Source organism: Parastagonospora nodorum (genome assembly GCF_000146915.1).
Source record: "Parastagonospora nodorum SN15 chromosome Unknown scaffold_1, whole genome shotgun sequence".
Lineage (NCBI taxonomy): Eukaryota > Fungi > Ascomycota > Dothideomycetes > Pleosporales > Phaeosphaeriaceae > Parastagonospora > Parastagonospora nodorum.
The window spans coordinates 381,239-404,663 of NW_001884549.1; the positions used below are offsets into that span (position 1 = coordinate 381,239).

Below are 23,425 nucleotides of genomic sequence, written 5' to 3' on the forward strand. Positions count from 1 at the left end.
CGTTTTACAGATGCTGCGTTTGAATCAAGCCTGCCGCATGAAGACGAAGCAGTCGTGGAACAGGGATTCAGCCCAGCCGACTACCTCCCCTCTGTTTGTGCAACTGCCTTGTGATGCAATGACGTAGCAAAGATCTGGAGCTCCTGCCTTTACTGCTGTATATAAGGGGATGCCGGCTCGAGGGTTTTCCTCCATCACACTACAACCATAACTCAACACTTCAAGCAAACACTTCAAAAAACAACCAATTCCCCACTACCAACCTATTATACAACATGGCTGGAACTATGGACAAGATCAAGGCTAAGGTCGACAACGTCCTCCACAAGGACAAGACTCACAGCGACCCCACCGGCCCTCACTCTTCCCACGCTGCCAACTCTGCGGATCCCCGCGTTGATAGCGACCGCATCGGCACTGTTGGCAACACTGCTGGCGCCGGTGGTGTTGGTGCTGGCCAGTATGGCTCCAACACTACTCACACCGGACCCGGCCTCGCGGGCAGCCACAACACTCACGGCACCACTGGCCTCACTGGCGCCCACACCACCCACAACACCCACAACACCGGTGTAACGGGCACCCACGGCAACACTCACCACTCGGACCCCACTGGTCCCCACGACTCGAAGCTCGCCAACAAGCTCGACCCCCGCGTTGACTCTGACCGTGTCGGCCCTGCTGGCAACACTGCCGGCGCAGGCGGCTACGGTTCAACCACCACCCACGGAACCACTGGCTCAGGCCTCACTGGTAGCCACAACACTCACGGCACCACTGGCTCAGGCCTCACGGGTACCCACAACACTCATGGCACCACCGGCGCTGGTCTGACCGGCAACACCACCCACAGAACCGGCTACAGCGACCCAACTGGTCCTCACTCAACGCACCTTGGCAACAAGGCCGACCCTCGTGTCGACTCTGACCGCTATGGCGCAGCTGGCAACACCGCTGGTGCTGGTGGCATCGGTGCTGGCCAGTACGGCTCCAGCACCCACACTGGCACCACTGGATCCGGTCTGACTGGTACCCACGGCACCCACAACACTCACGGCACCACCGGCGCTGGTCTGGCGGGCACTCACGGTACCCACACGGGCGCCACCGTTGGTAGCGGCAACAGCAACACCACTGCTGGTCCCCACAACAGCGACATGCTGAACAAGCTCGACCCTCGCGTCGACTCTGACCTCGACGGCTCCAAGACTGTTGGCGGAAACCAGACGTACCGCTAAGCGGACTGCTGGAGCGGAGGAAGCAAAACGGGCACACAAGGAATGAAGTTTACGAATACCCCCATAGTACCCCAGTACCATCGAGTACTTTGAAATCCGTGTATCATAGTTAATGAACTTGAATCATCTCTTCAATCTTTGCTCTTTAGTGTGATGTTCCTGCTTTTCGACAACGTCGGTATGTGCTTCGCAGTTGTAGTCCGTTGTTGCTGATAGAAAGGGTTTGACGTTGGATTAGCGTGACGTCGTGGCTGTAAGAAAGGGCCGAGAAGTAGGAATTCACTCCGATAAGCGAGCAACTATCACAGCGAGCCATCCCAAGTGTTGCCAAACTGCTCCGAACATGCTGGCAGCGACGTCTTTGACGCAGGGCCTGACACGTGCGCCGGGCCAATAGCGCGCGAACGCAGGCTTAGCCCCGCCCATGTCAAGCTCCCAACTGCCCTCATTGCGCCATACCTCCCTCCACCCGCCATCACCGCCGCCAAAGATGCAGTCGCTTCCTGATGCGCGCTCCCAGTCGTTCGAGGAGCTCTACGGGCCCCCCGAGAACTTTCTTGAAATCGAGGTATGTTGACCCACCACCCGCGACGGAACTGCTGAGCTCACGTTGTCGCGTGCACAAGGTTCGCAATCCAATGACACATGGTACGTCCCAAGGAATACATTTCCATGGGATGGCGAGTGCTAATAGAGATCAATAGGCGTCGGCCGCGGCATGTACACCACCTACGAGATCGTAATGCGCACCAACATCCCCGCATTCAAGCTCAAGTCCTCGTCCGTCCGGCGGCGCTATAACGAGTTCGAAGCCTTCCGCGACATCCTCGAGCGCGAATCTGCGCGCGTCACAATCCCTCCGCTGCCTGGAAAGGTGCTGACGAATCGCTTCTCCGACGATGTTATTGAGCATAGAAGAGAGGGGCTGCAGCGCTTCCTGCAGATTGTTGTCGGGCATCCGCTGTTGCAGACAGGGAGTAAGGTGTTGGCGGCTTTTGTGCAGGGTGTGTTTTGGGTGAATTACGGATTGGGATAGGGCTAATACATGGACAGATCCGAATTGGGACAGACATGCTTGGTGAGGAAGACGGGGGAGTAGTATCTCGCCCACGTTTTCTCTACGCACGCGACGGAACGGGGATTCGGATGCTGGATGATTATGGCAGACGAAAGGTATGAAAATCCCTAGGGCGCGGCATTTTCTGCGGTATGGAGCGTTCGAGGCGTTATTGTTGGTTTTAGTATTCTAGTCCACGTGCCCTTCACAGCGGGAGAAATGAATATCACGTCTGAGCACTTCAGAAGCATTATACCGCTCTCTCGAACAATCATCTTTCTTCTCGGCAACATTGAGCAATCGGTTGACATATGCATGACTAACCTCCACACCCGTACCCCCACGGAGACACCCCGTAGTAGACAAGACTAGAACGCTTCCTAACCATTTTGACATGATGACCGAACCGTTCGCCAGCCCGCGCTAGCACCATAACCAGGAAAGCGCGGGGTTCTCGCCCCAAAAATCTTTCCCAGCATCTTGGAGCTTTAAACCCTGCATGTCCTCCCTCCAAATTCTTGCATCTTCAAACAAACGAGATTGTTAGCATCATGGGCATCCCATCGCAACCGGCATCAAATGCCATCATCTACCTGACCCTTGGCGCCTTCTTGTAAGATCCATGCAGGAAGCCGACAGTGATGTAACGATTAACAAGACCAGAGTCGTCGGGTGCTACATTGCATTCCGCCTGCGCAACCAGTCTAAGCTAGACTGGCTGGCGAGTAATCGGACACAAAAGGGTTAGCAAAAACACGCACTACTCTCTTTCCTCAAAAAGTTTGGATCGCAATAGGAAGATGCTGACGAAACATAGGTGTACCGCTTGCTCTGAACTTCATCGCTTCGGGTGAGTGCCTCCGCGCACATGTGTGAAAGAGCAGCGGCAACGACGTTTGGAAGCAAGAGGAAAAACAAAAAGCGCAATTCAAAGTATTAAGGTCGATGAGGAAGACCGATGATCAGGTTCGTATTGAGTATTTCGAACGGGAGTTCCTACCTATCATGGCTTGATTACGTTCTCGTGGTCAGTCATGAGGGTAGGGCTTTCTGTGCGGCTTAACACTGCGGGCGCGACGCTTTTAAACTTGGTCTTGCGCCGGTTTGAGAGTGGAGCTGAGAAGTACCGTCAGAACTCGATCAAGATAATACTTGCGTGAGGAACGTGCTGCCGCTATCTTCCCATTCCCCTACCCCCCTCCACCTCGGAAACATCAGCTGACATAGGCATCCTGAAGCGCTGGGATCCGGTATCCTGTTTACGTATCCCCAAATCGCGACAATCGCGGGAGTCCAGGGGCTTCTGGTGTACGCATTGTCGTCGTCGCTGCCGTTATTGGTTTTCGGCGCGCTGGGCCCGATCATCAGACGCAAGTGTCCTGAGGGGTTTGTGTTGACTGAATGGACGAGGCAGCGGTATGGGGCTGTTGCAGGCTTGTTCCTCAGCGCGTGTACACTGATTACTATGTTTCTGTACATGGTGGCTGAGTTGTCTGCTTTGCAGCAAATTGTCACGCTGTTGACGGGATTGAATGGGCTTCCAGTCGTCATCGTGGAGTGCGCTGTCACTACCATTTACACCTGTAGGTCCCCGTGTACTTGATGAACAGAAGAAATGGTTGCTAACATGGGACATGCAAGCTCTCGGCGGATTCAAAGTCTCCTTCCTCACCGACAACATCCAAGGCGTCATGGTCCTCGGCCTCATCATCATGGGCGTCATCGCCGTTGGTGTCGAAACAAACATCGATCGCTCCCTCATTGATCAGTCGGGCTATCTCAAACCCAGTCTTCTCGGCTGGCAACTCATCTATATCCTGCCCGTTGCCATTCTAACTAACGACTTCTTTCTGTCTGGCTTCTGGCTCCGCACATTCGCCGCACGCACTGACAAGGATCTGTGGATCGGCGTGAGTCTTGCGAGTTTTGGCGTGCTGGTTATCTTGACGCTGGTTGGTGTGGCAGGTTTGCTGGCTGCGTGGTCCGGCGCGTTGCAACTTGGTGATGCAGAGGGGGGATACATCTCCCTTTTTCTCTTGCTGCAGCAACTCCCCTCGTGGGTAGTTGGCGTCGTACTCGTCATGGTCATGTCTCTGTCCACCGCCGCATTCGACAGCTTCCAATCCGCCATGGTCAGCACGGGATCCAACGACTTGTTCCGCAACAAGCTCAACATCTGGGTGATTAGAGGCTGCGTAGTCCTCATCATTATCCCAGTCGTCGTCGTGGCGCTACGCAGTCCAGACATCCTGCAAATTTTCCTGATCAGCGACTTGGTCAGTGCAGCAGTGGTGCCGTGTTTGGTCATCGGACTCTCTGAGAAGTTCTACTGGTACCGCGGCTTTGACTTCGTGATCGGTGGTCTCGGAGGCATTTTCACCATCTTCCTGTTTGGACTGGTGTACTATGATGGTGATGTCACTCAAGCCGGTAAATTACTCCTCTTGGAAAACGGACTATATGCGAACGACTGGAGCGCTTTTGGCAAGTCAACGGCAATTCTGACTACTGGTGTGTCTGGCTAATAGGAAATAGGTGCTTTCGTTGCTGCCCCATTCGGTGGCCTTCTCTGGGCTTTTGGCGCTTGTGCGCTTCGCATTGGCTTTCTCTGGATCATGGCAAGAGTCAAGGGTCATCGATTCGATGCGTTCGACAAGCCGGTTCCGAGACATACGGCACGTCTTGGTGCGTTTGACGAGCAGGAGAATGACGCGGTGCTCGAGCATGGCAGTGTCGTATCTCACAAGGGAAAATTCTTTTGAGAACTCTCTGTGGCGTAGAACAAGGCGAGTTGAAGTGTGGGATGAAGCGGGGAAATGTGGAGTTGGAGACTGGATGAAAATATTGTGAGGAGATTACATATTTGCTGGATATAAGTATATATGAAGAATACTGAACGCTCATTAATTCGTGTGATTACTTGTCATCGTGGTCTACCTGTGGTGCTACCAGTACACACTCCTCTGCCTGCAAGCTGCTGGTCTTGGACGGCTAGTTCAGAATTCTAGAGCATGAAGTAGAGCACAGTCGTCCCAAGTGCGTTCAACCTCAGAGCCGCATACGTCATTCGATACTCCACAGGATCGGGCAGGTGGGGGCGGGGTGAGTATGCAGGGGCCACGCGAGCTGAGCTTCGAAAAGTTCGGACGCGCATTTCTAGGCATCACAATTCTGCGCCGCGCGTCTTCGACAACCTGCCATTGAGCGTATCTACAAAGCATACTTCTTCCTAAACGGCCTTGAATACTGCGCATAACCCCGCCCGCCCTCACTTCGCCCATCCTCCACGCGCCCGCCGTTCAGTACCCCTCCCCCGACCGCGACAATGCAGATGCCAGACATGCCCATGGAGGTCCCTGTGGACGACCCCAACGCAGACACAGAATGGTCAGTGGAAGCCTCGCAACCCCACACACCCATCTGACCTCTTACTCAGGAACGACATCCTCCGCAAGCACGGCGTGATCCCCGAGAAGCCACCGTCGCCTACGCCCATGATCCAAGAAGCCCTCGAAGAAGCCCGCCGCCTCGCCCACGAAAACCGCCTCGAAGGCAAAGACCTGGAAGAACTGGATGCGCTCGAAGACGAAGAAGACGAGGACTTTTTGGAATCATATCGGTAACATATGCCCTAGCATTGGCGTGATGGGATGAGGGCTTACTCTTGTGAACAGGCAAAAACGCATGGCCGAACTCGCGACCACCACCGCTGCGTCGATATACAACCAAGTCTACCACCTCCAGAAACCAGACTACTCGCGCGACGTGACGGACGCGTCGAAAGCGGCGTTTGTGTTTGTCCTGCTCACGTCGTCACAGGGTACGAACACCGAGTCGCGCGTGCTGATTGAGATATGGCGGGAGCTGGCGAAGCGGTTTGGCGACGTCAAGTTCTGCCAGATGCGCGCGGATTTGTGCATCGAGGGATATCCGGATAAGAATACACCCACGGTGCTGGTGTACAAGGATGGGGATATTAAGAGGCAGATTGTTACGTTGAGGGAGTTGGGTGGCGTGAGGACGAGTACACAGGGTGCGTATTCGTTGTTCGTTATTTTGGGTTTGCGTACTGACACCTTTGTTGTAGATGTTGAGAAAGTTTTAGTGGATCTTGGGGCGGTCAAACTTAACGATCAGCGGTTGCAGAAGAAGAAGGATGTTGAGGATGAACCAAAGGGGAAGATAAGGCAGGGTAAGACGACGGGAGACGACGAGGATAGTGATTGGGATTGATGGGGAAGAAGTAATCTCGATCGTGCATCAAGGATACAGCATCATGTGATGCGCTGGTGCACCTATACTTGCTTGTCTACATCGGCTGACCGATTCGAAACAACTCGTCTTGGTTGTGGTTCCGGTGCCGATTTCAGCACGTTGATACGCATTAACTCTGTCCACAAAAAGAGGCGGTGGCAGAAGCGCTGTATGTACGCGCCAAACTGGTTGTGTTACAGCGTTACAATAGCTTCATCTTACGTTGAACCGATTTGTAGATGAACAAGACTCACGAGCTGCATTCCATGCAATCACAAAAGATTTACAAATGCCGCAGCATGTCTGCCTCAATCACAAACTCTTGCACTATTGTCATTGATTGTTCTGCACTAAGTAGAAGTTTAGCTGAGACCGTAGCGCGATAGCCACCTCGCTATGATCTTGCTGCCATTTGCATATCAGCGCCAGGCAGGAAAAGCTATTTCTTTCAACTCCAGACGCCGTAGTTAAGTCATGATAAAGTACGCATGATGCGCGTATGTGGGTATAAGAAGCACGTTGTTCTGCCGCCGGAGTTCCACAGCAAGTTCAACGGTTAAATGAGTTCGTCACCACCACTTCGTCTCGACTCCTCTACGACCTGCCATATCGTTTCTTCTTCAAAGACAGGCCCATGGCCATCGCACTTTGCTGCTCCTTTTAATCGCTCACACACATCAGCGATGTCGACGAGGCCCTGTTTGACGAGAGGATGTTGCTGGATGAAGTCCCAGGCCTGGGCAGCGGGAATCTCCTTTCCTTTGGTCTTGCGTCGAGAGGCGGCATGGTCCTTATCTGCAGCATTGATCACGCTGCCATTTTGGAGTGATTGGACGTTATATTCGTTGTCATTGAGATCCTCATCTGGGAGATGCGCGCCTGGTGACGGATAGCTTACTGATACAGCACAAGACGGAGCCGGCGAATGTCCTGCAGTTGCACGCAGAATCTCATTTTCAGTCTGCGCGCGTTGTAATGCGAGTTTGAGGCGCTCATTGTCGGACTGGAGAGACTGTGTGCTAGACTCGAGTGCGGAGAGTTTGTTCTCCAGTTCCTTCACGTGCCGCTCCTTGCGCTCGCGGAATGCTCGTTGTCTGCATCAAAGTCAATTATTGATTCATCATCTCAATCATGTCACGAGCACATACGCTGCTCTATTTTGCGCTTTCCGCCTGCTTTGAGCAGGCGTGAGATTCTCCTTCTCTTCACTGCTGCTGCGCATCCGGCCATCCCGGCTTTCATCTATGTCGCCTCCCAGGCCCGAATCCACGCTACCGACGGGCATAGGCGTGAGCGGTACTGTAGCTTCGGGTGATCCTTGTTGTGGAGTTGGCAGACCGTGAAATGCAAATGCATCGTAAGGTGCTGGGAAGATGGAAGCGTCGAGAGGTTCCTGTGCCATGTGATGTTCGGATTAGTCATGTTCAACCGGTATCCACAAGGCTGAAGTGCGGGGCCACAGTCTGACACTGCACCCAATGCGAGCGTGGGAAAACATACAATGCTTCGATTTGTTTCCGAGTTGATCCCAACGTGCGGAAAGTTATCTGATAGCGCTTCTATAAAATGATGATAGGGCTGCTGCGGTGTGGCGAAGTACGTATAGTCCATTTTGACAGTGATTGGCTAATGATTGCAGTATCTTATTGACTGGCGGCAAGAGTAGTCTTATGGGCTGCTTCGCATAGAGTGAGCATCGCAAACCTCGGGGCCCGTAGGAAGGGATCCTAATCCTTTAATCCAGAGCTGAGGATCTGGGCCGCAGCATCATGGTAAGGGGCAGAGGCGCACGCCCACTACCGCTGCAGTGGCCCCAACCGAAAATGGCGGACTAAATGGGCCTGTAGCCGGTAACGCATACACATCCTCGGACCCAGCGATCATGCTGTAACTGGTCGTCAGCTTATTACGATGTCTTGAAGCTCATGTTATCGGCACTACAGCGGCGAACCGTTAGACCCCCAATCCTACAGTCAAATTCGATCACAGTATTCTCTAGTCATATTTCCTTCGCTTTGATCAGTGCATCATGCATTTAGATGATGCAGGTAGCGCTCCAGATTTGATATCGAGATGTATAGGCTGCGTGCAGGACGGACTTCAGTCACTCCCGTCTTCATGCGACGTCCGGGGTTGCCACAGCTGGCAGGCCTTGCGGGGGAAGTAGCTTGTATGTACACAGTCAGTGTTTCGCATGCACTCATCCGACTTCATCTCACTGGATCTCGGAAGGTATTTCACCACTAGCGATGCAGCTCCAGCCTCATCACAAACATTCCAGCTGCTAAAGCCCTATGCTACCGAATAGCTGGGCTCTGTCTGCAAAGTACGATGAGAACGGGCAAGTCGCCGATCAGGATAGTCAGCACTAGCTTCATGGTTGAGTTAGTGTACTCAGATGCATCAAACACGTGTATGGGCGAACAGCACAGCCAGCTTCCAGGTCAGCTCGTCAATCTCTAGCTTTCAAGCGTCTTACGGCCGCCTGACAATACAGTGTGACTTGCTGATGCAATTTTATTACCACGGCCTATCAATATCAGGCACTACGTGGCTCGGAGCTGAACTCTAAACAAAAGCGAGCAACTAGGAAATCTGGTATGTACACTGGGCCAAGATGATGCATATTCCACAAACATTTTTGTGCATCACGAGTAGGTCGAATGCCCGTCCGGGCATATATGGCGTTCAGCCGAGAATTACCAAACGAATGGTTCGAAAGCAATGTTCAGCGCTTTTGGCCCCAATGCTCCTTGCGCTATCCCGCTTCTGGTGCTTGATAAAACCCACTTCAGCCAGTAAGACACGCAAGCTGCAGATCTTGGTGCACTCCGCTGTCAGCTGATTGGCAGAGTGTTCGTGCTTTTGCCCCGATGGAGTGATACAAGTATATCCCGGACATCAGCAATTTCTTGTTGCTGCTCCAGACCGCAATTTCCTGGGATATCTCACACCGAAAGTTCGACTTGTAACGCAAGCTGAATTGAAAATGTGATTCGGGGCGCCGGGGAATACCTTACACCGTTTGTCAAGTCGGATACGATGTATAAATACTAGTTGTTTTCCATTTTCTTGACAAAGCTACATCCGGCTTAATCGCGTGCTACTACTCCACTCATGAAAGTTTGTCGAGCTGGTTGTGAGTGCGCGAGGCTATCAAGAGGTATTTGAAACCGCGGAGTTTTTTTTCTAAAAGAAAAAGAAACAGTCATTTTATGCTTTGCTAGAATGTTCTTCTCCGCATCGCACCTTGCTACGAATTCTGTTCTTCGCACCTCCGTCTATATTGCACTGCAAGATCCTCGATGAAACAGATCACATCGGAATACTAATTCTAGCATATTTACGCATTGATGGATATATATGAATGTAGAGTAGAATAACGTGTCCCCGATTGAACGCTCGTACTTCAACCTCATCAATCAAGAGATCAGTGCGTCCTCATCGAGTAACCTGACCATCGAATCCAGCCCCTCATTCTGCGCTCTCTCGATCAGGGCAACTCTCACGTCATCATCGAGCTTAGCTCCAAGCTCTTTTAAAAGGTTGAATACCGCAGTGTCCTCTCGGTCTACTGCTAACACAAAAGCCCCCTGTACAGCATCATTTTCATACTCATTGTGTTCCCAGAGTACCCTGATGATTGTTCTCGATCCACTCATTGCTGCAAACTCGATGGCATGATCAGGATAAGCTCCGGCGTCGAGCAGAAACTTGACAATCTCTGAATGCCCGCGTCTGGCAGCCATACTGAGGAAAGCAGCGTCCCTATACCAAAGCCTACTGCCTTTTTCGAATTCCACGGGGTGGCGAGACAGGAACATGGATGTGTCAATAGATTTGTTATCGTTGAATTCGACCCCCTCTTCCTCAATCATATACTTCACAATATCCGCTTGACCTCCTTTTATGGCTTCATAAGTTCGTCTGCAGAGCCAGTACCGATCATCGTCGATAATATGCGGTTTTGCATCCTTTAAGAGCCGTTTAAGTGTTTCCAGAGTACGAGTTCCATTCAATGCAAGCCTTCGTAGTTCGTGTATGTCTTCTGGCGCAACCTCACACCTCTGCCAAGAAGGACCGAGAATAACATCAAGTAGTGGGGTATGATCGTTGAAGAAATTGGCAATGTAAGTGGGGCAAATTCTCACATGGAAGACGTTGATGGAACTGTCAACCATTAAAATTTTGACGATGTTGATGTGGCCGCGATGAGATGCGGCGCGGATGGGTTCCAAGAACAGAGAGCTAGGGAATTAAATGTCAGTGAAATGCAAAACAAGCATCTAGTAGAGGGTGCTTACGGGCCATCAAACCAATTGCAGCCTTCTTTAAGTAGTTTGATAACAAGACTTTCTTCGCCCAACCAAGCTGCAGCGCTGAGGAGATGGCGTCTGAAATCGAGGGCTGATTCGTCCAACGGTCCTTCAGTGACGTATGCGGACGCAGCAGTGGGCCAATTTACAATCATGTACCCGCCGCAGATCGGAACAGTCACCATCCGACAAAGTTCCAGTACACATTCCCTGAGTTCTTCGTCGATAATGGCCCCTGCATCAAGATAGGGTCCATCTGCCTTTGCATGACGATAGCGACAGATATGCTGCGCAATAAGAAATAGTTTTCTGAACTCCTGACTTTTTCGTGTTGTAGGCTTGAGTGTGAGGTATGTAAAGTACTCGGCCCATAACTCCGGTGCTCTGTAGATGTGGCCGGAAATTTCTTCACGATTGAGAATGCCGGAGTTGAAAATGGCTGTGGTGGCGAGATTGGCGAAGCGTTCTGGCAGATTAGTCTATTTAATATCGCACTCAACGCTTAATCTGGGACATGGAAAACTAACTGCTGACGAGTCGCAACCGTAGAGCGCGTTTGATACTGCGGACATAGGCAGCTTCGGTGAGGATCGATAGGAGTAGCTCATCAGGTAGCAATGTCAGCGATGCCATCGTGGTCTGTTCTATTCGCCGGAGATGAATTAGAAAGTGTCGCGGTAATTGTGGCTTCAGGATAAGAGACAGAGAGTTGCGCGAGGTGTAGTGTAATGAAGGGCTGCCAAGGCTTAAGTGTTTCAGACAATAGAGTCGTGGTATAACAATGTAGTTTCAGATGTAGCTCTAAATGGTGGCTACCTAAATATGCGATATTGGCGCTAGGCTATGAGCGGTGTTAGCACTCAGGCCCGGAGTAGGGCGCCCGATGTGCTAAAACAACACAATATCTATGTTCTGTAGCAACGAGGGGTATCTCGAGAGCACTTATACATATCTCTTCAACGAACGAGTTGGTTTCTGCTATTCTTGTGCAGCTGGCATCGTCCCTAAGGTAAGCGCCTGTAACAACATGACATCTATATTTCAGCAAAGACTAGGGATACTTAAGAAGGCATATTGGTGATGAAATTAATTTTCTTCAGTTGTTGTAATACTGGCTTTGAGCTTCCATCTTAACGATATGATCGCCAATCCGGAAAAGACAGAAGAATATCAGCAAGATCTGGATATGCTGTGCAAGAGTACACCTCGATTCGGCTTCTGGGGCGATCTGCTTTCTGATGCTAGAATACCTTTCTTTTAAGCATCCTCTGCAATACACCCGCGATAACGGCGCGGACCTTAACCGCAGTAGGGTTCTTGATAACCCTAATTATCTCTATAACAAGGGAGTATCTGTACGCTGACGCGGCACACTAAACGCTTAACGCAAGGAGAACAAAGGCTCTCACTACGACATTACGCAGCTTATCGCCTCTGAGAGCGACGACGTCAGGGAAGTCTGTGAATATCTAAACTTATACAGTTAGCATTGACATTTCTCGGTTGTCGGCCAAAAGGCAAGCGACATGGCTCCAAAAGACAAGGACCTGAGTAATATCCTTAGGTTGGGCTGGAAGCGATGGAGAGTACTCAATAGCTGGTTGCAGGGGAAGTTGCACATCTGTGGCTTGATTATAGGCCTCGATGTCCGCCGCGATATACCCCTCGACGCCAACGGAGTTATTCCGAGGCCCAGCGAGAAGCTTCGTCTCGATGCGTCCGTCATATGCTTAGATATGCACTAGTGGCACGAGTTGATAGCGATCATCGAATGCGTCAGATACCGATCCAGATGCCCAACCAAGCCAGGACCACGAAGGGAAGCATAGCTTCCGGTTTGGTGGATCGGATGGTCTGTCATGCCCGTGTAGATCCAGAAGCAAAGCTCTAGCAATTGTCTTTAAGGGCAAGCCCCAGTGGAACGGACCAAGAGTTCGAGATGCTGCACTGATGATTCCAGAAAAGGCATTCAGTCCATCGCTGTCGTAACTCAAGTTTCTCTCCATGTATGCCTTAACAAGTGGCACATAACTATCTTGATATTCGGCGATGATATCCGAAATACTGAGCATACTGCCCCTGTTAAAATTTTCATTTAACGAGCCACAAAGACTGACATCTTTTCGCTGAGGAGGAACATGAAAGGCTTTAAATTGGTCTTCTCCATGATGGAAGCTCTCTGTTAGTAATCCTTCTGGACAGTAGAGAAAAGCTTGCTTAGCTGTGAACACGAGAATGCGGCGGGCACAAACGAGCTCTTGAAAAGTCCTTGATTGTGTTAGTGATAAAGATATTGAAGGTCTCTGGATTATATGACTTACCACCCACGGGAGAACCACAGTGAGCCTGAAAACGAAGAGCAAAGTGTGTTGATATCATCAGCTGAACATGTATACGACATGCCATTTAAGGGCAAATTCACTCTGTTTGTGGTGACTGGTACCGAAACTCTCGCTAGTCCTTCATCTATGCCTTCATTGGTACTCTGATTGACGACGTGTGGATCCGTAGCTTGCTCTGAAGCGGCAACCAGCGTGATGTATGCATTGGCATACACAAGGTCCATGTTCTGAATTTGACTATGCTTGCTTGCTTCGTCATCTTGGACAATGCATAGGCAGTCAATCCACAAGTACGAAATGTCTAAACGGCGACAGACTTGCATCGCATCTGTAACAACAGGGCGAAATTTTCCTTCCAGACTTGAAAGACCGCCATTTTCTTCGAGCAATAGCATATTCTTCTTCGTCAAGCAGTATTGCTCTCTCGAGCCCCAGGTGTAACTTAATGCCGCGTAACGTACATTTCGGTTTCTTCGGACGATACAGCGTTGCTGCAAATCGATGAATCGAATGCCGTCAAGCGCTCGCTCTCGCCCCTGCGAGCCTGGGTGGTGTCCATGTGTTTCATCGCATGCTTTAAGCCAACCTGCCACTAAATCGAAGTCGACTGTAGGTCGAACGTCGCGATGCCATATACAATGATGCGGTGTGTCATTGGAGTTGCTCTGGCTCGAGCCACTGTTTGGCCAGATGGTGTACTTGACTGCGTCATCAGACTGTCCATTCCAAGTGAACGTGGCAGTCAGACCATGCCACTCATTTGCTTTATGAGATCTATGCTTACATGTCTGAGGCTCAGGTCATTCCCATAATCATAATTAACCAGTGATAGTAAAGCTTACTTTTGAATTCATCCGAGGAAGCGTTAAGGCTCCACGATGCAAATCGATAGATAGCTGGTTTGGCCTGACCATGTTCGACTCCTCTGGTAGCAAGGGCAATGCTGCCTCGAGGAATGCCTTGCAAAGTGTGCATGTAACCGACTTTCCAGCAATGATGTTCCAATTTAGTCTTGGTTTCTTTGCGAGCAACGATGCTTCTTCTGTTGAACCCGGCACAACTTCAAAGCGTGACCACAAAGCACCTGCAAAACCCCAATGTGACTTATGATCGCGGCCGACAAACAGTACACAACCCGTGCATAGCTTCCCTTCGCGCATCTTCAAGATACGATTGTGAAGTACCTTGTTCGCTTCTTCCAACTTCTTATCCAAGTTGATATCCGTCCTTTGGCTTTCTATCTTCCACTGGAGATATTGGGGTATGGCCTCGGCGCCTGGGATGGACGCAGCCATAGCGCGTGCCGGGCAATCGCTGTAAAGCTGTCTGATCAGGTGGCGCAGTGAAGTAAGAGAAGAAGAAGCTTGTCGGGAAGATGAATAAGAAGAAGGAGTACAAGCACGGTCGACATAAGAACAAGACTAGGCGGCAGCTTCCCAAATTCTCAGCCTGGCACGTGACATCAGCTGCAACATGCGCAACGCCTCAACTCGCTTATGCAAAGCAATACACGGGCTGATTGGCAAGAAGCTCCCGCAAGCTGAAAAACTGGTGGTAGAACATAATGATATAAGTAGGCGATCCGCAATACCTACCTCTTCTCCTCCTCCTCATTCGTCTGCGCAACGCCCTCCTTCACCTCCACATCCCCGCCCTCCACAAACGGCACTCCATCGCCCAACTCCCTCGCCACCATCGCCACCTTCCCCTTGACCATCTGCACAACCATATAATTCAACGCACAGACAATCCCCAACTCCTCGCCCCTCTTCACAATCCACCCATTAATATACTCAATCTCCGTCTGCCTGCCCGCCCTCCGCATCTGGCCAACATACTGCTGACATTGTCTTTTGTCTTGTTCGCGATGCTGACGACGAGCGTTTCGAGTCGCCCCGGGTCGAAGCGCGAGGACACGTTGGGGATGTATTGCAGCTCGGGTAGAGAGCGGATGACGAGGCTGATTTCAGAGAGGAGGAGCCGCATCGTGCGGGTTAGGGCGTAGTTGTAGAGTATGGCACCATTGCGGGCGTCAAGGAGTACGGTGAGTGGGTTGATGATGCAGTTGGCTACGAGCTTTTCGAGTTGGATTTGGAGAAGGTCTGGTGGTGAGTATGCGGCTGCACCGAGGACAGGAGCACGGAGGAGCGTGCGAAGGAGATAGCGCTGGTTGGGCGTCCATTTGAATTTTGCGGAGGTTGGGGGTGGGTATTCGGAATTGATCTCGTCTGCAGGAGAGGGTTGGTTTGTTGGCGTGGCTCCCACTTTTCCTCCTGGCGAGAATTTTACATCAGGTTCGTAAGGAGAATTGGGATTTCGATCTCTTTCGTGAGGCAGGATGCCTAGCAAGATGGTACCAAAACCGGCATGAGTAGTCGTGAACTTCCCACCTGAAGAATTGTTGACTCCGTGAGAATTGATACCGAGCATATAGTATGGTCGTGTCGCAGGATCTGGGAATATTTCCCTGCTGACTTCTTCCACGATGCCCATGCCATTTTGAAGGAAGAGAATGACGGAATCCTTGTCCAGTCGGTGCTTCACTGAAGATATTCCCTGCAAAACACTTGCAGCCTTGGAACATATAATCAATGATCGAATAGGTTCTGTCGACTCGCCGGACAGTATCTCTTCTCGCGACCCGTCTTCGAGTGGCACTGCAGAAGACGCATTCAATCCTACTTCCTTGTGATGGTACCGTATTCGTGGGATTGCTATCTCAGCATCATAGCCTTCGCGGATCTCTGCATCACCATCGGTAACCAGAGTCAATCTCTTTTGCGATTCATTCCATTCGTTCAACTTATCCCAATCTCGGAGAAGATGAGTGTCACCGGAGGTGGGTCAGGTATCCCCCGCAGCGCATGGGCAATGAAGCTTCCAACATTGGCCGACGCCCAAAATGGTGTATCCGCCGATCGAGCGTAGGTTTCGCGCGGTAGAAGTCGGCTGCACTGCGAAAGGACTTGTGGCGATCCGTTTGCTCTTGAATTGGGTTCACTGCGACTTGTGAGCTGCCGTTCGATTCGGTTGTAGGACATGCGCACGTATTCTTTTCCCCATCTTCCGCTGACTCGCCGCCAAATGCCTTGCGACTGGCCATGAAACCTCTCTTCTGGATTGCAGCCACCCGGCTCACGCAATTGCTACCGGAGTTGCATGGTGCTCGTATGTGTGGTATCCGAGGCCGAAGCCTGAATATGTGATGTGGAAGTGGAAAGAAAGACAGCTTGAAAGCGGAAGAGGTCACATGTATGTACAAGTCGAATATATGTGGCGCCACGAGAAGTATCAAAACCGAGATATCGAGTGAATGACGCCGTGAGGGCGGAACTGAGCTGCGGAGCTAACGCGCGACAAAACTGTCCGTGCGCAACTTTTCAACTTACTCGTCCTCGATCCTTTGACCTGCGCAACAACGACATCAACTTCGCCTTTCGACGAATTACCGCAAACCCTGCATACTATCGACAGCAGGAGTCATCGCGACCCACAAACCGCCAAAATGGACCCCCAAACTGACCTCCCCGATCTCGTCGAAGACCTCGAAGTAAACATCGACGAACTCACTACCACGCTCGCACCCCTCCTCAGCACCCAACTCCCCACAACCGCATCCTCCCTGCCCCTCCTCGATAAGGCAAAACTCTACGTCCTCGCCGCATACAGCATCGAATCGCTGCTGTACTCAACGCTACAAGCCAGCGGCGTCAATGCCAAAGAACACCCGATATTCAAGGAATTGGCGCGGCTGAAGGGCTACTTTGGGAAAATCAAGCATGTGGAAGAGCGACCTGTTGTACCCAAGTCGAAGCTGGACGTTAGTGCTGCGGCACGGTTTATCAAGCATGGTCTGGCGGGTAATGAGAAGTACGATCTGGAGCGCGCGGAGCGGATGGCGAAGGAGCGGGCGAGGGCGCAGTTGAAAGCACGGCAGATCAACAAGAAGTTCGATGAGGAGGGAAGGGAATATATTGCGCCGAAGAAGAGGGGCGCTGACGAAGTCGTGGCCGAGGAGGATGATGGTGAAATGTTGACTGGCCTCGAGGACGCGCCGTCCAAGAAGCCCAAACTCGCAGAGGAGGCAGATATGGAAGTGGATGGCGACTCTGCAGCCTCGCAGCCCAGACCCCGGAAATCCAAGCGCGGGAAGAAGAAGAGCAAGTCCACGGAGACGTCTGATGCAGATATCGAGTCGCAAGAACCATCGCAGGAAGCCGCAGAAGCTCAAGACGATGAGGCCGAGCCAGCGTCCACCCGCCCGAAGAGAAAACAGCGCGGCAAGAAGAACAAGGCGAGCGCAGACGAAGCTGAGCAAGAAACTGCCACACCAACGCGAACAACGCGGAGTAAAAAGGCCGGTGCGAATACGGGTGGTGAAGAGGCAGAGGCGCCAAAGAAGCGCGGACGGCCGAGGAAGTCGAAGTGAGTGCGTTGGAAATTGCGAGTGTACGATAAAAGAGAGCTTGGTGCCGAAAACAAATGTGTACACGCGGACATGAGTATAGGGAGGAAGATAGAGAGCAAGGTCTGCGAAGGAAGCATCTCAACGACATGAATGAGAGCATGCATGTACTTGGATTCAAAGTAATGAGTGGCATAACGTATTGCGTTGATAGACAGAATGATACCCTTGACCTCTACATTCACAAGCAATGTTTCTCGAATGGACTCAAGTGATCGTATGTTACTTCTTTCATTCGTTCTTCCATCCCCGTACCTACATCTCTCATGCTAATCTATATAAAACCCTCCTTCGATATAATAATATTACATTAACCGCCCACCCCCCATCCAAGAATCCAAATAAACGCCTGGTATCTAACAAAGCCCCACGAAGCGCCCAAATCCAACGATCCCTCTCCTCTCAACGCCGTGTGAGTAAGATTATGCTATATAAATAGATACGACGCGATAGATTAAGCTGCAACGCTCGCCTGCTCAACAACATTCCAATAACAATGTAACATCTCGCTCCTTCAAAACATCTAGGCGTCAAAAGACCCCGGAATCTGCAGACTCAACCGCTCATCCTTCTTTCTCACCGACAGCTTGGGTGGCGGATTCGACCATCGGACCTCTGTCGTTGCAACTGAGGTTTCTCTAGTGTTTCCGTCTTCACCTCCAGCGACTTCTGGACTTCATCATGGATTTGTTCTTCGGCCTGTTGTTCAATCTTTTTCTCCTCGTCTTGAGTCAGGGTCTGCGTGCTGTCGCGGTCACTCGAGATGACGGTGTTGCCTATCGATACGCGCTTGACCTTGTCTTCGTCTTTTGATTGGAACGGGTCGTCTTCGCTCTTGCGGTCTGCAACAGGGCCGTCCACAGAAATATCGACTGGTTCGAGAACCATTTCGCTTTCCTCACTTTGTCGCTCCTCTGCTTCGGTGACCTCAGTGATTGGTGTCCTGTTGCCAAATGTCGGGCTTCGTGGGCTGTCTCGTAGAGGTATGAAAGATGGGACAACTCCTCCACCGATTCGCGTCCAGAACATGCGTTCTCGTAACCGCACACTTTCCTCCCAAGCAGTCTTCTTCTCATCCTCCGTCTCGGCACGCCAGTGACCTGCTGCGACCATGCGCAAGAAACCAATGTAGTCGCACGTGGCGCGGACTCGACCAAGACACCAGTCACAAAGCGGATAGCGTTGCGAGTCTTCTGTGTCGGCTGGCTTGAAGCGGTACTTCCGGGCATATGGTTCGCCCTTCCGTGTTTCTCCACACAGAGAACAAGGGAAGACTGGGCTTCGGAATCGTGATATTGACGGAGGGTTGGGCTCAACCACCAACGATCCAGCGGTGATGCTGTTGAGTACGGTACGTCGAGCCATCCATGATAACCCAGGCGCAATGTCCAGACGTAATGTGGGTTCGATATCCTCAACCAAGGCTCGCTTGTAGAACTTCTCGTCCTTCAAGTTCGGCATGCTGAAACCAGTCAAAGACTCTCGAGGCGAGTTGTTTCCAACTGAGGTGGGCGACTTGGCGGTTGCTGGTAAGGAGCTGCTCGAGTGGTTCGTTAGTGAGCCGAGACCGAGCACATTCAAACTGCCGTAGCTCCCGCTGGATACCCGACTGGGCGGTGCGGAAGAGCGGGAACTGATCTTGAGCATGTCCTGGAACTCCTGGAATGCTACAAGATCGGATCGTAGAACAGGATGAATGAGATGCGAAAAATGCAGCGGGTGTTCTGGGCTGAAGTCTTCTGTCCCAGGCGTGTTCGGTGTGAGATTGACGGCTTCTAACAGTTTGCTCATCTTATCGGCTGGAGTCAGACCAGGTGTGGAAGGTGCAGTGTTCGTGCCGAGAGGATTGCTTTCGGAGTCGTCCCCATGTATGCTCATTTTCTCCACGACGCCCTTGAGGTCCTGCAGTTGCTCCTGGAGGGAATGTTGGAGTACTTCGGCGTCGGCGATCTGTTGCTTGAAGTGCTCCCCACGCTTCTCTGAGGCTTCAGTCTCTTTGCGTGCAGCGGCAACCATCTAGAAGTTGTTAGCTTGGCTAGTGCATCGGGTCCAGCCTTTCTTACCACATTAGCCTCTTCGAACAGCGCGGCTGTCAGAGCTTCGACCTCGCTGTCCGTCTTCCGCTTCGCTGCCTCGGCGGCTATCCTCCGGTTCCGCTCCTCTTGCAGCTCTATGCCAAGTTGCTTCTCCATCTTATCGTAAACAACCTTCTCGACCAGCAAGCCCCGCGACACCTGCTTCTCATGCTCTTGCACTTTGGCCTCCAGTCCTGCCAGCTGCTCTCGCGCCGTCTCCAGCTCGTGTCTGGTCTGCTGCAACGAGTCGTCAAGCATGGTCGAGTGGTTGATTGCGTTGATGAGCTTCGTGCTAAGCATGGAGACTTCCTGGCTCAGGTCGGGGTGTTGCGAGTCGTTTGAGTGCTGGCGCGAGATTGCAGGTTGTGGTGTAGCCGCACGTGGGTCCGGAATGGTGTTCATGCCATCGCTTTCGGTTTGGGACTGGGTGAATTTCGGCAGTTGGGGTACCGAAACAGAGCGGGTGACTTCCTTGGGCATGGGGGACAAGGAGCGCAAGCGTGAGGGTGTCATGCTGCCGGACCCGTGGTTGACCCATGGGGCGGTGCTGTGAGTTAAGAAGCTAGAGAGGCGGTCAGAGAGGGTCGGCCGTGGGAGAGATGGTGGTGGCAGGTGTCATCGCTAAGCGGTGCACCGTGCCTAGCCGCCGTGGACGTACGCAAACTCGGCCATGTTGATGGCGATGTAGTAACCCGGCCTCCTACTGCTTTCCGCTGCAGAGCATCACAGTCGGCAATATCCAGCTCCGGCGGGCGATGCAGCGGGTTCGGACGGTGTGGCTGGCAAAGGAGTGACGACGGTCGAGCAGCACCGGGGTATCCTGACGGGCGCTACGAGAGCGAACACATTGAGCGAGGCGGCCAACAGCAATCGATGCGCACTCGTCGTCGTGGGTCGTGGGTCGTGGGTCGTGGGAATGTAGAACGGGACAGCGAGAGCGAGGTGCAGACGAAGAGGACAGTGACGATGTCGAGCCCGAACGGGAAGGTGTTGGCTGCTTAACTGTGGAAAGACCGGATCTCTGGACGGCGCTTACGCATGGATCACAGCCTGCCGGCCGCCACCATCTTGCTGAGCCCCATTGCAAAATCCACGATGCCCCAACGAGGCTGCTCCAGGCCGCTCGGCGAAGACGGCGACGAGCCCGCCATTCATGGCACGCGATTTCTACCCTGGCACCGCACTATTGGCCGCCGAGTGCAAGCCCTGCATTTCGTATTCAGCTTGCGGCATTCCAGCACCGCCGCTCTTCACTCTGTCCGGCGCATCCAAAACGAAACCACCCCCGGTGCTCGCTTGTGGCCCACTTGCATCATCCGCATCCGGGAACTACCATCACCCACACCCGAGACCTGACAGCTGTCATGACGCGTTCTGCTGGTTTCACGAACATCAAAATGCGAACCATGTCTGTGAGGCCGTGAACATGCTGTTTACGCCAAATATGCCGGCCATGGATACGTTCTGGGTCGATCCCGGCGCCCATCGTTGGGCTCGCATATTCGCATCAGGGGCCTCCTTGGAGAAGAGCTTGACCGTCGCCTCGGAGATGCCCATTGACTTTGCATATTCACAGAGAGTTGCGTGCTACCACCGCAACGTCCCATCACGGTGCAAGGTGCAAGGTGCAAGGACACATAGTGCACAGAACGTAATCTTCAAAGGGGGAAATGAGACTGTGATAAACGTCTCGTCGACCGTGTGGATTGCAAAAACGACTTTGCATAGCTTACATCCCCTAACACTGCTGACGTGAAACGCAACAAAAAGAAATGACTGACATTAGCAGGTGTTAGCCGCCCACCATAACCTGGGGAGCACAAAAAAAGTAGCAGTCGTCCACAGGACCAAGGTCGAGACAACTTTGGAGCGCCCCATCGGCGACAGATTGAACGCTTCCACTCCCCGCAACCCGGTACCAAAATTGACGTTTCGAGAAAAGCTCTTATAGATGATGCAGACAACCGTGAATCGTAGCCTAGCCGTAACTCGTATCATCTTGTTCCTTCTTTTCGACGTTGAGAATATTTGACCATTGTTGCCAGCCTTCGACGCCCCAAGTCTCGCCAGCGACCACGAGGATAAAGGTAAGCGCAACAGCCAGTACTGGCTCGTACAGACATGCTAGGGAAGGAGCGCGGTCGAAGAGGTCGTCACAGTCGGCCGCGCCGCATTACGCGCAAACAAAAACCTAAGGGAGAGTTTTGTGTATACATGTCGAAGGGTGTCCGGGTCGTCGAGGGCGAAAACGATACAAGGGTGGGGTGTGGCTCGAGGTCGCAAAGGTAATTCAGGGTCCGTCTCGTCGAGGGCTTAGCGATGTACCATCGTCTAACGACGCCCAAACCTGCTGTAAAGAAGTTCGTATGCATTCTGAATGTAGGGGCTTGTTTGACTGCTCTAAGGCTTCTTGTTGCCAGGAGACGTTGGTCTGCTGCCGCCAAGTTTGGGAACGTACTTTTGTTTCTTCTCGGCAGGTTTCAGGATCTGCACTCAAATCGTCAGTGTGTGCTCAAACGTTTGCGACATGACTCGGCATACCTGGAAGGAGCACAACAAGCTCTCGTCAACGCTCATCATCGCACCCGCATTGTCGAATTCACCACAGTAGTTGGGAGCGCTGAACAGTGTTACGAGCTGACGCTTGGAGAAGAACTCGTAGCCGTCTTCCACGACTTGATGGGCACGGCATATGAGATCCATATCGTGTTTTTGTAGGAAACGAGATACAACGTCGGGGCCGAATGTGAAGCTGACACCTCTGTCGTTCTCGCTCCATCCGGTAATGTCCTTGTCAGGATCAGACCATAGGAGATCACACAGTAGGCCACAATCCGGAATCTGCATGCGTTAGTCTATGCACCAATCACAGGCATTCTCTAATAGAACTACTGATGTCACTTACATCAGTTGGTCGCATTACACGCCTGATCTGCTCCATGGAGTTCAGGTCGGGACTCAGACCACCGTGCATCGTGAAGATCTTCTCGTCGATGATTGCGGCAATGGGCAGGCAGTTGAAGCAGTCGGTGAACGTCTTCCATAGCTTGATGTTGTATCTCCGCTTGCACTCGTCGTAGAAGCCGTAGATGCGGTTGATTGATGCGCACTCGTGGTTGCCACGCAGGACGAAGAAGTTCTCGGGGTACTTGATCTTGTATGCAAGGAGCAGGCAGATGGTCTCGAGCGACTGCTTGCCACGGTCTACGTAGTCGCCGAGGAAGAGGTAGTTGGCCTCGGGTGGGAAACCGCCGTACTCGAACAAACGGAGCAGATCGTAGTACTGGCCATGAATGTCACCACAGATCTAGGAGGCAGGAGTCAGTATGATTGTACAAAGAGTCAGGTCCAGCACAGACTTACCTTTATCGGTGCCTCAAGCTCGAGGAGGATAGGCTGTGAGATGAAGATTTCTCGTGCCTTGGTGCACAGATAGCGGATCTCAGTCTCGAGCAGCTGGACCTGCTTGCCGGGCCTGCTGCCCCTGACTTCGAGAAGCCTGTCTATGATAGAGTCCAAATCTACCTCGTTTTCCGCCATAGCTGTGACTGGCTGCTGGCTCGTGTAGATAGTCAGGAGCAAGGGAGGACCTCGCGCGGTGGAGAAAAAGAGATGCGCGTCGTTTGGCGGCTGGTACCCTCTCTGGCGGCTAGTTAGCAGGGATTTCTATGCCAGAAC

The 23,425-nt window shown here is 52.1% G+C and overlaps 13 protein-coding genes across 13 annotated transcripts; 5 read left to right on the forward strand and 8 right to left on the reverse strand.

Annotated features, from left to right (window-relative positions):
- Nucleotides 1-275: 275 nt before the first annotated feature.
- On the forward strand, nt 276-1,238 carry SNOG_00161 (hypothetical protein; the record flags this gene model as incomplete). Its single annotated transcript, XM_001790804.1, has 1 exon — nt 276-1,238. The coding sequence occupies one exon, from the start codon at nt 276-278 to the stop codon at nt 1,236-1,238; it is 963 nt and encodes a 320-aa protein (XP_001790856.1).
- Nucleotides 1,239-1,728: 490 nt separating this feature from the next.
- On the forward strand, nt 1,729-2,561 carry SNOG_00162 (hypothetical protein; the record flags this gene model as incomplete). The annotated part of the gene is made up of 3 exons (XM_001790805.1): nt 1,729-1,806; nt 1,933-2,242; nt 2,292-2,561. The coding sequence occupies 3 exons, from the start codon at nt 1,729-1,731 to the stop codon at nt 2,318-2,320; spliced, it is 417 nt and encodes a 138-aa protein (XP_001790857.1). The 3' UTR covers nt 2,321-2,561.
- Nucleotides 2,562-2,813: 252 nt separating this feature from the next.
- On the forward strand, nt 2,814-5,208 carry SNOG_00164 (hypothetical protein). The gene is made up of 6 exons (XM_001790806.1): nt 2,814-2,908; nt 2,959-3,038; nt 3,113-3,261; nt 3,534-3,878; nt 3,937-4,779; nt 4,831-5,208. Exons 4-6 carry the CDS (start codon nt 3,761-3,763, stop codon nt 5,055-5,057), a joined length of 1,188 nt encoding a protein of 395 aa, XP_001790858.1. The 5' UTR covers nt 2,814-2,908; nt 2,959-3,038; nt 3,113-3,261; nt 3,534-3,760; the 3' UTR covers nt 5,058-5,208.
- Nucleotides 5,209-5,620: 412 nt separating this feature from the next.
- On the forward strand, nt 5,621-6,528 carry SNOG_00165 (hypothetical protein; the record flags this gene model as incomplete). The annotated part of the gene is made up of 3 exons (XM_001790807.1): nt 5,621-5,682; nt 5,732-5,914; nt 5,970-6,528. The coding sequence occupies 3 exons, from the start codon at nt 5,621-5,623 to the stop codon at nt 6,526-6,528; spliced, it is 804 nt and encodes a 267-aa protein (XP_001790859.1).
- A 577-nt stretch (nt 6,529-7,105) lies between these two features.
- On the reverse strand, nt 7,106-8,544 carry SNOG_00166 (hypothetical protein; the record flags this gene model as incomplete). Its single annotated transcript, XM_001790808.1, has 3 exons — nt 8,050-8,544; nt 7,698-7,942; nt 7,106-7,643 (listed from the first exon to the last, which is right to left on the reverse strand). Exons 1-3 carry the CDS (start codon nt 8,158-8,160, stop codon nt 7,106-7,108), a joined length of 894 nt encoding a protein of 297 aa, XP_001790860.1. The 5' UTR covers nt 8,161-8,544.
- Nucleotides 8,545-9,971: 1,427 nt separating this feature from the next.
- Nucleotides 9,972-11,498, reverse strand: SNOG_00167 (hypothetical protein; the record flags this gene model as incomplete). Its single annotated transcript, XM_001790809.1, has 3 exons — nt 9,972-10,797; nt 10,854-11,331; nt 11,393-11,498. 3 exons carry the CDS (start codon nt 11,496-11,498, stop codon nt 9,972-9,974), a joined length of 1,410 nt encoding a protein of 469 aa, XP_001790861.1.
- A 1,097-nt stretch (nt 11,499-12,595) lies between these two features.
- On the reverse strand, nt 12,596-13,032 carry SNOG_00168 (hypothetical protein; the record flags this gene model as incomplete). Its single annotated transcript, XM_001790810.1, has 2 exons — nt 12,596-12,944; nt 12,983-13,032. The coding sequence occupies 2 exons, from the start codon at nt 13,030-13,032 to the stop codon at nt 12,596-12,598; spliced, it is 399 nt and encodes a 132-aa protein (XP_001790862.1).
- A 15-nt stretch (nt 13,033-13,047) lies between these two features.
- SNOG_00169 (hypothetical protein) lies at nt 13,048-14,502 on the reverse strand (the record flags this gene model as incomplete). The annotated part of the gene is made up of 5 exons (XM_001790811.1): nt 13,048-13,133; nt 13,187-13,211; nt 13,288-13,605; nt 13,669-13,923; nt 14,050-14,502. 5 exons carry the CDS (start codon nt 14,500-14,502, stop codon nt 13,048-13,050), a joined length of 1,137 nt encoding a protein of 378 aa, XP_001790863.1.
- Nucleotides 14,503-14,798: 296 nt separating this feature from the next.
- Nucleotides 14,799-15,637, reverse strand: SNOG_00170 (hypothetical protein; the record flags this gene model as incomplete). Its single annotated transcript, XM_001790812.1, has 2 exons — nt 14,799-15,015; nt 15,042-15,637. The coding sequence occupies 2 exons, from the start codon at nt 15,635-15,637 to the stop codon at nt 14,799-14,801; spliced, it is 813 nt and encodes a 270-aa protein (XP_001790864.1).
- A 1,075-nt stretch (nt 15,638-16,712) lies between these two features.
- Nucleotides 16,713-17,636, forward strand: SNOG_00171 (hypothetical protein; the record flags this gene model as incomplete). The annotated part of the gene is made up of 1 exon (XM_001790813.1): nt 16,713-17,636. One exon carries the CDS (start codon nt 16,713-16,715, stop codon nt 17,634-17,636), a length of 924 nt encoding a protein of 307 aa, XP_001790865.1.
- A 612-nt stretch (nt 17,637-18,248) lies between these two features.
- SNOG_00172 (hypothetical protein) lies at nt 18,249-20,419 on the reverse strand (the record flags this gene model as incomplete). The annotated part of the gene is made up of 3 exons (XM_001790814.1): nt 18,249-19,688; nt 19,736-20,294; nt 20,406-20,419. The coding sequence occupies 3 exons, from the start codon at nt 20,417-20,419 to the stop codon at nt 18,249-18,251; spliced, it is 2,013 nt and encodes a 670-aa protein (XP_001790866.1).
- Nucleotides 20,420-20,779: 360 nt separating this feature from the next.
- On the reverse strand, nt 20,780-20,902 carry SNOG_00173 (hypothetical protein; the record flags this gene model as incomplete). The annotated part of the gene is made up of 1 exon (XM_001790815.1): nt 20,780-20,902. The coding sequence occupies one exon, from the start codon at nt 20,900-20,902 to the stop codon at nt 20,780-20,782; it is 123 nt and encodes a 40-aa protein (XP_001790867.1).
- Nucleotides 20,903-22,147: 1,245 nt separating this feature from the next.
- On the reverse strand, nt 22,148-23,287 carry SNOG_00174 (hypothetical protein; the record flags this gene model as incomplete). Its single annotated transcript, XM_001790816.1, has 4 exons — nt 22,148-22,234; nt 22,289-22,588; nt 22,653-23,054; nt 23,111-23,287. The coding sequence occupies 4 exons, from the start codon at nt 23,285-23,287 to the stop codon at nt 22,148-22,150; spliced, it is 966 nt and encodes a 321-aa protein (XP_001790868.1).
- Between the last annotated feature and the right edge of the window lie 138 nt (nt 23,288-23,425).

Excerpts from the sequence above, each read along its gene's own strand:
- SNOG_00164 (XM_001790806.1), top strand. The coding sequence starts at position 3,761 with ATGTTTCTGTACATGGTGGCTGAGTTGTCTGCTTTGCAGCAAATTGTC. Across the intron at positions 3,879-3,936 it reads TGTCACTACCATTTACACCT|CTCTCGGCGGATTCAAAGTC; the intron begins GTAGGTCCCCGT and ends GGGACATGCAAG. Across the intron at positions 4,780-4,830 it reads GAACGACTGGAGCGCTTTTG|GTGCTTTCGTTGCTGCCCCA; the intron begins GCAAGTCAACGG and ends AATAGGAAATAG.